Consider the following 15,198-nt stretch of genomic DNA (forward strand, 5'->3'; position numbering starts at 1 on the left):
AGAATGCGCAGAAGTATTTCAGATCTGGTGCAGAAGCACGACCAGATCTGAGTATTGTAGATAAAGAAGAAGATGGGTCGACTTTAGGGATTCATGTGAAACGTGATTCTTCCATACAAGAATGAGAAATAGGATAGTTTAAGAGATTCACGTGAGACGTGATGATTTTAGGGATTCAAGTGAGACGTGAATCCTCCAAAAAAAAAATGAAAGGAGAGATGAAAGAAATAAGAAACCTTGAACCTCTCTTGATTGAAACAGTCAGGTCACACCTTTTGGAAGTCCCTTCAAACCCTAGGTGGATCTCGGCTTTGATACCATGTGAGATTCTTCACTAGAATCTGTTTTGTGAGAAAGAGAAAAGAAGAGGAGAATAGGGGCTGCGACTGTCATGATTTCCAATATGAAATCATGACCTAGAACCTGTATTTAAAGTTTTAATATACAATATGGGTCCGGGTCTGTTATAATATCCAGACTCGGTACATGGTACATTCGGTATGACATGTGATATACAAAATACAAAATACAAAATACAAAATACAAAATACAAAATACTACTTTTTCAGTTATTGGTATATTTAGTTACATTTTTGAAGATCAACTCCATAAGAGCACAAGAAAAGAGAAACCTTCTCCTTAAAATTGTAGAGTGAAGTCCCTTGTTGGTACCTCACACTACACACTCGAGAAGGGAGATTGAGAACCAAGAAAACTTCAAAAAAAATGCTCCAAGGTGAAAATCGTAGAAGGGGGAGAGAGCGCAAGGAGAGAGAAGGGTTTTCGAAAATGGGAGAGATAATGATCCCTCTTCACCTTTTTGGCACCATTTCATAGAGTTAGCCTAGGATTTGAGGTAGATGTGTGGCTATGATTAAAAGTATGAGATGGAGGGTTGAGATAAGGTCAAACCCTTTTCTCAAAAGCATTTTTCAATATAGGAGCCAAGTAAAAAAGATCACATGTTTAGTTTTCACAAAAGAGAAAAATATGCTTTATATTTTTTAAAGGGCTTTATCCACTTTGGGATAAGCCTTGGGATCTCTTCTTAGGACCTCCTTGGAATATGCATGAGAGGAAGATCCTCTCATGTATTTTTCAATGCATCTCCCCTTCCCATGTGCACATGGCATAGGAGAGGACCCCACATGGAAGGTCGACCCCCACCTTGGGTTTGGGTTGGATGCAATCCCAAACCAACCCAAATACATATTCTTTAATATATATTATCTCTATTATTTGTTTTTTTTTTGTTTTTTTACATATACAACAACAACAACAACAACTACGCCTTCATCCCAAAACAATTGGGGTCAGCGATATGAACCAAAAAAAAAGAAATTCATTTTGGGTCTTCCACATGAATCCTTTTCCTCCAATCATTTCTATCCAATGCCATGTCCTCGGTGAGGTTCAAAGCATTCATATCCTTTCCTATCATCTCCATCCAAGTCTTCCTAGGCCTACCCCGACCTCTTTTAACTAATATATTTTCCCATTTCTCCAACCTTCTAACTGGAGCATCATTAGGCCTTCGCCGAATATGTCCAAACCACCGTAAACGATTCTCTCGCATCTTATTTTCAATGGGTGCAACACCTACCTTCTTACGTATCTCCTCATTCCGAATCTTATCTTTTATTGTATTTCCACACATCAATCTAAGCATCTGCATCTCAGCTACACTCATTTTTTGAATATGATGTCTCTTGGCAGCCCAACATTCCATACCATATAGTAAAGCGGGCCTAATAGTCGTCCTATAAAACTTTCCCTTCAACCGCAATGGCATTCTACGATCGCACATCACTCCAGTTGCACTTTTCCATTTCATCCACCCAACCTTTATCCTATGATTTACATCTCCATAAATTTCTCCATACTTTTGAATGATGGATCCCAAATATTTGAAATAATCATTCACCGGTATTTCTTGCTCACCAAGCTTCACTACACTCCCATCACTACTTCGTTGCTTACTAAACCGACATTCCATATATTCAGTCTTACTCTTACTCAACTTAAAACCTCTAGCTTCCAATGTCTGTCTCCATAATTCTAACTTAACATTAACCCCAACTCTAGACTCATCAATCAAAACAATATCATCAGCAAACAACATACACCACGGTACATTTTCTTGAATTGATCTTGTAAGCTCATCCATCACTATCGCAAATAGAAAAGGGCTTAAAGCAGATCCTTGATGTAACCCAACCGTTATCGGAAAATTGGTTGTCACCCCTCCACAAGTGCGGACATTGGTTACTACTCCTTCATACATATCTTTAATTATACTAATGTACTTGAGAGAAACACCTTTCTTCATCAATGTCCACCAGAGAACGTCCCTAGGTACTCTATCGTATGCCTTCTCTAAATCAATAAAAACCATATGCAAATCTTTGTTCCTCTCTCTATATCTTTCAATAAGTTGTCTAAGAAGATGTATAGCTTCCATAGTTGATCTTCCAGGCATAAAACCAAATTGATTCTCCGATATCATGACAACCTTCCTCAACCTAGACTCAATCACCCTCTCCCAAAGTTTCATAGTATGACTCATGAGTTTTATACCACGATAGTTTGCGCAATCTTGTATATCACCCTTATTCTTATATAAAGGCACCAAAGTACTCTTCCTCCACTCATTAGGCATCTTATTTGTTCGCCAAATCAAGTTAAAAAGATTTGTCAACCATTCTAAACCTTTCTCTCCCAAGCATTTCCAAGCCTCGATAGGTATACCATCTGGGCCAACTGCCCTTCTTGATTTCATTTTCTTCAAAGCCTCTGCAATTTCTTTCTTTTGAATATTGCGCATGAAGTCACGATTTATCTCATGAAAAGGAATGAAGAAGTCTCCAAGATCTTGAGCATGACTATCATTAAATAGCTTATCAAAATACTCTTTCCATCTCTCCTTAATCTCCTCATCTTTGACTAAAACCCTTTGTGTTTCATCTTTGATACATCTAACCATACCCAAATCCCCCGATTTTCTATCTCTCATCTTTGCAAGCCTATAAATATCCTTCTCGCCTTCTTTGGTATCCAACTTGTCATAAACCTCCTTATATACCTTAGCCCTCGCGTTTCGAACTACTTTTTTAGCTTCCTTCTTTGCTATCATATACCTCTCCAAATTCTCATTATCACGACTCTTACTTAGATTTCTATAACACTCTCTTTTAACCTTAATAGCTAATTTGACATCCTCGTTCCACCATGATGTATCCTTACCTAGTGGTGCACCGCCTTTAGACTCACCCAATACCTCCTTAGCCACTTTTCTCATGCCACCCGCTATCTTATTCCACATTGATTCTGAATCCTCCTCGAGACACCAATCAACTTCCTTAACTACCTGCTCTACAAACATTCTTTGTTTAGCTCCTTTTAATGCCCACCACTTAATTCTAGGATCTATCCTATGTCTATCCCTTGTGCGGCATTGTCTAATTCTAAGATCTAAAATTAAGACTATATGCTGTGTAGCTACACTTTCTCCCGGTATAACCTTACAATCGATGCAACAACCCCTATCTCTCTTTCTAAGTAGGAAAAAATCTATCTGACTCGTATTAACCCCACTTTTAAATGTTACTAGGTGTGACTCCCTCTTCCTAAACCAAGTGTTTGCTAAGATCATATCATAGGACAAACAAAAATCTAAAATCCTTTCTCCACTTTCATTTCTTTCTCCTATACCATAGCCTCCATGGATACTCTCAAATCCATCCCTACTAATGCCTACATGTCCATTAAGGTCACCGCCGATGAAAAGCTTTTCTCCATAAGATATCCCTTGTACTACTCCATCTAAATCTTCCCAAAATTGATGCTTAATGGAATCATCTAAACCTACTTGAGGTGCATAAACACTAATAATATCCGTACCTAATACTAATTTAATAAGTAAAATTCTATCAGCCTTCCTACGGACCTCAACTACATTATCTATAAACTGACGACTCATAACAATCCCTACTCCATTCCTATTCCTATTTATTCCTGTATACCAAATCTTATATCCCAAAGGTTCTATCACTTTTTCTTTCTCACCTACCCATTTGGTCTCTTGTAGACATAAAATATCAATCTTTCTCCTACACATAACATCTACTAACTCTACCAACTTACCAGTTAAAGACCCTATGTTCCAAGTGGATAACCTAATTTTATGGTCTTGGACTAACTTCTTTACCCCCACCCGTCCAACAAAGTGAGGGAACCCTTGCCTATTTGACACCACACCCGAGCGTCGGTGTGACGCGTCGCTTCTGGGCGACGACCTAGTAACCCTTGCCCATTTATCACTACCTCCAGGCCTAGAGAGTACAACGCGTCGCTCAGTAGGGAACGCCCCAACGAAATAAACAACGAAATATATAAATGTTTTTTTACATATACATTTATATATTTATATGTTTATTGGATCTCCATGCCCTTCCTTATTAGATCCCCAATTGGACCCAGATCCAATTGTTCTGAATCCAGCCCAGTAAGGATTAAAATAATCGATGCATAGAATTTTCTCTGCATATATTTTTTTTTCATTTGATTAAATTGCATACTAATTATATTTTGACAGAGTAATTATCCATCCCAACCAATTTAATTTGACCATATGATTAATAATTCGATTTATTTGATAATTAAATAAATTATTCATATTCTATTTGTTTGTTGACTCATAATTGCCAATTGTACTGAAAACAAGCCAGAAAAACTGAAATTAAATCCCTACTCACTCACATAGGTCAATTAAATCATAAATCAAATTTTTTTCATTGATGAAGATTTTTTATTCCAGAAATTTTGTGGGTCTTACATCGGCTCCCACCGGGTGTGCGGGTGGGTGCCTTTCATTGGCAGTCGCCATAAGGGATTGGTATCGGTGATCCCACCCGGAGATTATATACTTGGACCGGAAACTTCATCATGAAAAATTTTGCATACTGAGAATCGAGTTTCACACAGGTGGACAAGAAGCAGCTGGGCATATCTGAATGAGCCTCCAAAAGAGGATACCAAAGGCAGATCTTACAAGTACACAGCCCAGTTTCATGTTGCAGAAATGGCAACTAAGAAGGGTGTGTGTGTCATTTGATTCACAGGTGGTTTGCTATTGGTTGTGATTCATGTGAATACGTATATAATGGTGTACAAAGTGGGAGTGTGTTTCTTATAAATAAGATGAAGATGGAAACAAGTTTATTATAGAAATCATTTGTAAGAAATACACTGTTCTGTTATTGTAAAGCAATAAATCACAGATATCAAACTGTGACACCAAATCATTTGTTTGCACCAGCAAAGCTTGGAATTAGATTCTTAGATGATGGCATGCCAGCAACCACTTCCGACTCTATCCCGCATTCGTTTGTTCCCCTTCTGATCTTGAAATATCCATCCTGAAGAGACCAATAAACATGACTAATGAAAGAAGGAAAAAGAAAATGAGCATTATATGTGCATTAGACAAGGTAATGATAAAACATACATCTCCCCAGTTCGTGTTCCATGAATTTGTGATGAGCTGCAATGTAACCAAGTCCAAATAAGCCTTGCTTCCATGAGAAACAACAGAGAGCGAAGGAAATAAAAATTGATCCAAATTTGCAGAAACAAACCCAGTAGTCCTCTCCTTGATCTGTAGTTCCCCAACCGATTAGCTTGACTGCATGGCTGCCCACGAGATTACCGGTGATGTGTTTGTAAACACCTGACTTGTAGTAAGCAAAGTCCTACAACCCACACAATAGAGTTCATTGAGCCAATCATGCTATCATTGTTAATCACAGTTGCAGCCTGAAACCTGGTTGATCTGATTGCATTATGTAACCTTCATTTTTAAGGGATATTGAATCTCAAAAACATTACATTAAACACAACTCATTCAACTCAAGTAGCCTAGATATCGCCATAGAAACTTCGGTCCATATCCAGTGTGAGCATTAGAGCATTGTGAAGACCTTTCCCTAGTACAAGAGAGACGAAAAGGATGCACCTGTGGTGTATCAGTTATTATGTGTTATACCAACCTAGTGAAAACAGGATTTCAGAAAAGAGAATTCAAGCCTAGAGGCACGTTCTTAAGATCGCTATCTTTAGAACTTCAATCGCCCCACTCCGGAAATTCCGAAGATGCGAAAAAGGGTTTTGTTACGACTGAGTTCTCAGGATACAACTAGGCTTGAACCTCAAGAGAGTCACTGCTTCGCAAGAACAGATGACCTCTCCCACACATGAACTCTGCAAGCCAAACCGAGAAGAAAGAAAGGAGAAAACTGGAGAGTCAGAAATTTTGATATCCAAAAGACGAAGATAGAAGATATTTATAACCTTTTAGAGAGGCCAAAACGTTTTGCGATAAATGAGATTAAAGGCCATAAATCTGACAGTTTGAAAATAGGATGAAAGGTACCTGAACGGTCACCCACCTTTGACTGTCAATCAAAGGCCTCCAAAACCGTCCAACAGTCACAAAGCGCCTTAAACTCAATATAAATGCTATTAAAACCTTTCAAACGGCCAGATGTCTCAAAACCGAAAAATCAAAATGGATATTTGCGCCTCATATGCACCTCGCACCGCTGCGAGCGCCCTTGCGCACGCGCGAACGGCGCGTCCGTTGCTGCACGATGCGCAGCAACGTCCGCAATCCACCTAAATACTCAAGGCTTACCAAAGTAAAGAATAGATTACAAACTCTCTATTTAAACCTCTTGAAAAGCTTTTCTCTCTTAGATATGGGACTAAACTTTTCAAAACACTTTTGATAGTAACCATTAATAATTTAAAACTTTCCTAACATTATGCTCATGGTAAATGCTAGGTAACCAAGTGCAAAATGGATAACTGCTGAAAGCATCCAAGTAGTAACGAGTCCACCCCAAAATGAGTACTCCCCTATTCCTACTTTCTCAAAGCTTTTGGTAGCATAATTGAGAAAAAGACAAGTTCATTGTCCCTGCTACTTGCATTGCTTTTCTGATTTACTTATGTAATTTTACAGAATTTATAGAAAGAAGAAAGATCAAACTTTTTAAAGCAAATCTTCTTTTACCTCATAAACAGAGTATGAGACCTCTACCGGACCATTTTTGTAAACCTCTGCCATAATGTCGTATGGGTCTGAATTGACACTGTAAGCACTCACGCTGAAGTGCTTGGACCGATACCACATCTGATTCTTCACTCTACACTTTTTCTCACATTGGGGAGTTGGATATATAGGGTGACATCCAGGGTGTGTGCATCCAGCAGCATCGAAGTAAGGGTCACACTGCAGATAAAAATTGCTCCTTTGTCAGAGAGCATATTAGATGTCCTATACATAGATCAAGAGCAAGAAGAAAGCAGATCTGGCATATACAACTTTAGATTGTAGGAAGAAGATAAAAGTTCTACAAGTCAAAAACTTTTGTGATTCTCAGTAGCCAAATGATTAGCAGCTTCAAGATTCCAAAGGTTTTCAAGATTATCTTAGAGCATGATGGCAGGCATATATAGTTACTTTCAGACCTTTTAAGCAATTCATATTCTGTAGCTGCATTATTCGAACTGTATAATGGAAGGCATATATAGCTACTTTCTGAACTTTTAAAGCAATTCATATTCTGAAGCTATATTATTTGAACCTGTTAGTTTCATCCTTGCAACCACGTAGAACTTTTTCATCAATTGCAAGAAATCGACCGTAAACAAGCAGCAACTCATGATGTAAAACATCATATATGTAAGCCAGAACCCAGAAAGTCAACCCTATCCCACATGGACTGTGTTCATCCAATGAGTTGTCATCTTGCACAGAGAGGGACTCAGCTAGCCCACTCACCTTAGTCTCTATGCCAGATGCATGGCCTCAGTTGGCTTTGGATGGACTAAGGAATGTCGAATACCGAACTACGCGTGAATTCATGCAGTGTGGAATAACTAGATTGGCATAAAGTTCAGGTAAAGCTACTGGTCCTGATAAGGACTTATCTGGGATCATCTCATCATCTTAACCTTGAAGAATTAGTCACAGCCATGCAGGTTTACCATATGCATCAAACGTGGAGGCAAAAGACAACAATTAACTTGCACAAATTTGAACATCTCAGTATGACTTGAAAAAATAGATTGAGTCTTCTAAGTACTACTCCAAATTGTGCCGCCCTTTACAGATCAGAGTGAGGGGTCTAAAATAGATTGTCTAATCCGACAAGAGGTTTGATGATTTGCAAGTCAAATCCAAATCCTTAAAACATTGCTGTTTTTTAAAACTTATACCTCTTCTGTGACAACACCATTCTGAACAAAGTATTTCCATGCATTGATAGGATAGCCTCCATCACAACCATCTCCGCACATAGCGCCGCAGCATGAAAGGAGATCATTCACAGATAGGGAGATGTTCTGTTGAACATAATTGCAGTTAGGAACAGAGAAAAGGAAAACAACAATAAAATTTTCATCAGATCAACAGATGTGGTCTCTGACACACTAATTTGATGACTGGTAGCACCAACTAAAGTACACAATATTACATTTCTCAGCAGGTGCCCCATCTCAAGATCCTGAGTCAGTTAAATCATACGATTAGAGTCAAGATTTTCTGCTTTGCTAATATTCAACATAAGTTGTCTAGGTCATTAGCAACTTCAAAACTCATGATCACCTTCCAAGCCCCAAGATGCTCAAATCCTTATACCTTGCTTATGAAGACGATGTTGTAATTTGTAAAGAAAAGTATACCATATTAAAATGGACGCAGAAACGATCTGACAGAGACTCCACTGCACCAAATGCCCAACAGGAACCACAATGACCCTATTGAAAAGAACATAAAATCATATTTAAAGAACGGCTTATAATACAATAACAGATCTAAATGAGCCTGGAGATAGTGACTACCTGATCTATATTGACAGCATCATACATATCAGTTTCAGAGAATGCAAGAGAGGAGGAGAAGAAATGGGTCAGCATCCAATCAAGAATTCTGTTCGAAAACCGAAAATGCAATTGCTCAAGTGATTTACCAAGTATTTGCCCTATGGTGCTGCACCCCGGCCAGGCAGTTCGTGCATCGAATTGCCTTGGCAACTTCAAGTTTCTGTCATGAGTTCTGTTAGGGGTGGACTGTAATACATTCTTATGTGTTGATTTCACTCCCAGGATGTGTTTGAATTGACCAAACTAAATTCACATCACAGAATTCATCACAACTGAAATTGCACTACCATGCATCATTAAGCCACTAAGAGGACATCTATATAAATAAGCAAAAATTTAAAGCTCACTGTGAGATTTGCAAAGCGGGGATTTAAGGCAGCTTCCCATCCAGCTTCTGGATTTGAATTTATCTGTTCTACTACAGATTTCTACAAAACAGAAAAAATAGAAAAAGAAAAAGGAAAAATAAAGGAATGTTAAAGTTCAACAACTAATCCAATCAAGTAAATCTTGATTTTTTTTTTTGAAAATGAACAAAACACAAATACTACTTATTAACACAACCCACCTGAAGAAACTTGACATTGTTGCCAATTGGTATTGGTTTAACAGCAAACACCTAAAAAAGAAAAAAAAAATTGCATTATTGTTAAGAAAAACATATTTAACACAAGCAAAACTAAAAACACATTGATCTCCTTTTAAATTCTAAGCACTAACAAGTGTAGCCACAACAATAGTCCCAAGAGATTTGGCGTAGTGGGAGGGGGGCTTGGCCACCAGAGGGGTGGTCAGGGTTCCATTCCCATGAGTGTCAGCCTCTTGCAAATAGGGAGCAAGGGCATTATGTCCTTTGTGCCCAAGCACGGCGACTTCCTAAGGGCAAGGGGTGCGCCACAGGTTTACACCGCCGGTAAAGCAATCATAAGTACGGCAGGCTTAGCCAACATAACTATGTCTCTGATCAGGGGGTGGTTTCCTCATGGAAAAACAAGTGTAGCCACAATCTCTTTTTCTATTCAAACTTCATCTTATAGCGGACATTAACTATCACAAGCCATGAACTGGGTCCCAAAGGGTTGGCAACTTCTCCGTAGGCTAACCAACGGAGTTGTTTTTTGGGACGTTGCAAGTTCAAAACCCAATGGTACCTTGTGTAACTGGTGGGGCCCCAGCTTGTCTATCAAAAAAAAAAAAAAAACTTCTCCCGAAAACCTTCCAAACCATAAAATTTTCAAAAAATGATAGCACAAAAACACGATCTTGAAAACATTGCTGAGAATTTTTCCCCCTCAAAGGAAAGCAAAATAATTAGGTATATAAAGGGTTCAGGTTTGGGTTGGATATCTAATCAATTCTAAATCCGTGTAATCGGATTCAGTAAGCAAAGTAATAACTGAATAATAATTGGATTCGAATATGAGTGTAGCGTTATCACATCGGAGTCCAAATCTGAATCTGTGTCAGACATATGTATTAGGATTTATTTCTATGAGTCTGAGTTAAAATATGGCTCCAAATCTTATGATCATACATCCAATTACGTCGGACCCAAGTCCAAACATCAGTAGACAGCAAAAATAATGGATCAGATTTGGACCCAATATCTGATCAAATTTGAATCTGTTTATTCAGTTTGATAAAAAACGTAATATCTGAATAATAATCGGATTTAAATTTAGTATGCAGTCTTACATTGGAATGGGGATATAAATGATTCAGACTCGTAGCCAAAGTCAAATCCGACTAATAATGGGATCCGGACTTAATATCAAGTTTTGCATCCGAATGCCAGGTCCAAATCCAAGAAAAATCCAAACCCCAATATATGTAAAACATCTGGATTTTACTTACGTTTAGATTCAGATTGGATTTTAGCTGATCCCCATCCGACTATGAATCCAAATCCAGATCTGAGTATGCTAAATCTGATGGGGTTAGACTCGGCCTAGACCCAACCTGAGTCTGACCAGTTTACATCCCTGCATCCTAGTGCCTAGTAGGGGTGTCAACAGGTTGAATCTGGTTCGGACTCAGGTGAGTATGAACTCGGATCTGATTTTGAGGTGCTGGTACCGGGTTCAGACCTGAGTCCTATCAGGTTCACTATAAGAAAAACCGTACCCTAGTCCTGTAAGGATTACATGAACCAACTGGTAAAATAATATTTTTTATATTGAAAAATCATGGGTCTTAATAGAAACTCAGGTCGGACCCGGGTCTAGTATGAAAATTCATAAACCATACCCAGTTCCATATACTAATCGGTCCCTTTGGTTCCGACCAGGTGTTTAATCAGACCCTTTTTTTATCATGAAACCCTGCCCGGGTCAAACCTGACCCATTGACAACCCTAGTACTGCCTAGACCCAACCAACATCCAAACTAAATCCGACCCGTTTACATCAACCGCATCAGAAAATAGAAGCTCCACGTCCTAAGTTGGAAAGGAAGAAGAATAAAACAATTAAAAAAAAATAGAAAACGAGTTTTCAGGAGTTCTCTTCGCCATAACCAAGAAATTTAGCAGCTCAAAAACAGGATCTCCCAAACGGTACCAAATGGGAAAGCCGTTACCTCTCCGATCGCGGAAATCACGACTAAAAACAAGAACCCAAACGCGAGCAACGATCTCCCCATCCTCCCTCCCCAAGAATTTCGTGCCTCCACTTTCTCTTCCTCTCTCAAGGGGAAAGGGAGAATCTATCAGATGGTTGCCCACCAAAGGAGTTCCTGATATCGGGCTTAAATAGACGCTAAGATCACGATCTCGTGACATCGGGGACGCGGACTTTTGCCAAAAAATGGACGTAAGTTTCACGATAACGTTCTCCTTTGTTGACGTTGTTCCTGTTTGGGCCGTTCGTCCTTTTCCAGAAAATAGAGGGCTTCGGTTGGTTCGGTTTTTGAGTGATGTTGTGTGTGACATTTTTGGGTCCAATTTCGGTCCAATTGCTCGTGTCAACGTGGACCGTTCCAACGGCAAGCCCTTGTATCATGTGAAAAAAATATCAACGATATTTTTAAAATATATCGTTTTAAACTGGCAACCTATCGTGATATTTTCAAAATGTCACGTAATTTTTGTTAAAATGTAAAGAAAATACAATTTTGTCTTGATGTTTACATTTTTACCAACCGAGAATGATTTTTTTTTTATATTGATTTACGTTATCTCTTCTTATAAAATATTTTTCTGTTCTTAGTTTATTTGTTTTGGTTGATATTTTGCTGATAAAAATTCAAACAAATATAAATAATTTTAATTTCTCATGAGAATTTGGCGGCCGTTATTTTGCAAGTTTTTAAATGTTTGTCACAACTGCAACTCGGCTCGCGTGCTCGACGGGTGCATTTGAATAAGATCTGAGCTGGAATGGGGGCTGACTGGAGGTGGTGCGGGCCCCATGCCAGTGATCAGAGGCGAGGCATGAATCTCAAATCCTCTCATTTCGAGGATTTGAAATCCTTGGAACGTTGCAAGTTCCAATCCCAAATCCTTGAAATGAGAGGATTTGAGAACCCTGAAATAAACGGACTGGACTAGAGATCTTTGGACTAGGGATGGCAGTCGACTTGGGATAACGGGCCCCACCCTGTTTGGTCCTGTTTGGGCCCGAGATGTAAGACATGTAACAGGAATGAAGGTTGGGATGAAGGTTAAAATTAAAACCCATGCGGGATGGAGGTGGGGATGGACTTACATTTTTTTTCTGCCTTGCCTTCGATAGGGATGACAGTGGGGCGGGGTGGGGCTCCACCCCCGCCTCCATCCCCGGTGGGGATGGATTTTATCTTCCACCCCCGCCTTCATCCCCGTTTCATGTCCTCCATCCCAGGTTCAAACGGGGATGAGGCAGGGCGGGGCGGGGAGGGGATATTGCGGGGAAAAGTGGTCGGGGCGGGGATCGTGGCGGAGACGGGGCGGGGAAAAGTGCACGTCCATCCCCGAACGGGGATGGATTTTAACCTTCGTCCCCGCCTCCATCCCTGTTTCATACCCTTCATCCCTGATCCAAACGGGGCGAGGCGGGGCGGGGCCCCGCTTTCCCCGGGTCCACTGCTATCCCTAGCCTTCAATCCCCGTTAATAAAATAACTAAAATGCCTATAAGGTTAGCAGTGGACCGAGAAAAAATTGAGCATTGTCCTGCCTCACCCCTTTTGAATCAGAGATGGAAGACATGAAACGAGGATGGAGGCGGGGATGAAGGTTAAAAATCAAAACCCATGTGAAATGGAGGCAGGGATGAAGAGCAAAATTTTGAGACAGGGCAAGGGTGGAGACTTTATCTGCCGCGATCCCTACTGTGGACCCCTAGGGGTCGGACTACAGATCAGAGGATTTCTAATCAGGTTGATATACGAGGGATTCAAACACACTCGTCCAGCACATGAGCCAAGTTGCATATGCAGTGGTAAACATTTTTTTTTCATTAGACTGAGAAAACTGGGGTCAGGGAGACCCTTATCAGTTATACCAGTGGGATTCGAACTTGCAACGTTTCCAACACAAGGTGACCTGTGCTCCTGCCAGAACAAACATTTAAAAACTGGCAAAACAACGACCGCCAAATTCTCATGAGAAATTAAAATTGTTTGTATTTTTATCAGCAAAATATATCAACCAAAACAAACAATTAAGAATAGAAAAATATATTTGTAAGAAGAGATACCATAAAGCAATATAAAAAACAAAATAAAAACCTGTTCAGCATGGAGGCCGGGATAGAGGTTAAAATCAAAACCCTTGCAGCATGGAGGCGGGGATGGAGCATGGAATTTTGAGACAGAGCCGGAGTGAAGACCTTGTCCGCCACCCCCGCCCCGGTCCACTGCCATCCCTACTTTGGACCCTTAGGGATTAGACTAGAGATAGGAGGATCTCTAATCCTGTTGAGACATGAGAGGGATTCAAACACTCATCCAGCCCATGAGCCAAATTGCAGTTGTAGTGGTAAACATTTTTTTTTCTTTCCACAGAAAAAGTTGGGGTTAGGCCGGCCCCTATCAATTAAACAACCATGTACTATTGGGATTCAAACTTTCAACATTCAACACAAGATAGCTTACGCTAACTGCTCCTGCCAGACAGGAGGGTGGTGACCATAGTGACAAATATTGCGAGATTTATGAAAAATCTCACGATAATATCGTGAGAAATTGCCTGAAAGTTTAAAACGGCAATTTCTCGTGAGATTTTCAAAATATCATGAGATTTATGAAAAAAACATAAATATCATGATTTAAACGTGATATTAATGTTTTAAATGGCTATTTATCATGAAAAAATGTATATTTTGATTTTTAAATAATTTTTATTAATGTTTTCTTATTACAACAACAACAACTACGCCTTCATCCCAAAACAATTGGGGTCAGCGATATGAACCAAAAAAGAAAATCATTCTAGGTCTTCCACATGAATCCTTCTCCTCCAATCATTTATATCCAATGCCATGTCCTTAGTGAGGTTCAAAGCATTCATATCCTTTCCTATCACCTCCATCCATGTCTTCCTAGGCCTACCCCGACCTCTTTTAACTAATATATTTTTCCATTTCTCCATCCTTCTAACTGGAGCATCATTAGGCCTTCGCCGAATATGTCCAAACCACCGTAAACGATTCTCTCTCATCTTATTTTCAATGGGTGCAACGCCTACCTTCTTACATATCTCCTCGTTCCGAATCTTATCTTTTATTGTATTTCCACACATCCATCTCAGCATACGCATCTCAGCTACACTCATTTTTTGAATATGATGTCTCTTGGCAGCCCAACATTCCGTACAATATAGTAAAGCAGGCCTAATCGTCGTCCTATAAAACTTTTCCTTCAACCGCAATGGCATTCTACGATTGCACAACACTCCAGTTGCACTCTTCAATTTCATCCACCTAACCTTTATCCTATGATTTACATCTCCATCAATTTCTCCATACTTTTGAATGATAGATCCCAAATATTTGAAACAATCATCCACCGATATTTCTTGTTCACCAAGCTTCACTACACTCCCATCACTACTTTGTTGCTTACTAAACCAACATTCCATGTATTTTGTCTTACTCTTACTCAACTTAAAACCTCTTGCTTCCAATGTTTGTCTTCATAATTCTAACTTAGCATTAACCCCAGCTCTAGACTCATCAATCAAAACAATATCATCAGCAAACAACATACACCATGACACATTTTCTTGAATTGATCTCATAAGCTCATCCATCACTATAGCAAATAGGAAAGGGCT

General features: G+C 39.5%; 1 protein-coding gene across 1 annotated transcript; it reads right to left on the reverse strand.

Moving 5' to 3' along the window:
• Positions 1–5,206: 5,206 nt before the first annotated feature.
• On the reverse strand, positions 5,207–11,600 carry LOC149821138 (cathepsin B-like protease 3). Its single transcript, XM_089981906.1, has 10 exons — positions 11,524–11,600; positions 9,515–9,565; positions 9,294–9,374; positions 8,905–9,189; positions 8,746–8,820; positions 8,281–8,406; positions 7,073–7,291; positions 5,637–5,750; positions 5,507–5,542; positions 5,207–5,417 (listed from the first exon to the last, which is right to left on the reverse strand). The coding sequence occupies exons 1-10, from the start codon at positions 11,584–11,586 to the stop codon at positions 5,301–5,303; spliced, it is 1,167 nt and encodes a 388-aa protein (XP_089838032.1). The 5' UTR covers positions 11,587–11,600; the 3' UTR covers positions 5,207–5,300.
• Between the last annotated feature and the right edge of the window lie 3,598 nt (positions 11,601–15,198).

This window comes from Nuphar pumila, chromosome 12 (genome assembly GCF_984573655.1).
Source record: "Nuphar pumila chromosome 12, dmNupPumi1.hap1.1, whole genome shotgun sequence".
NCBI classification, from domain to species: domain Eukaryota; kingdom Viridiplantae; phylum Streptophyta; class Magnoliopsida; order Nymphaeales; family Nymphaeaceae; genus Nuphar; species Nuphar pumila.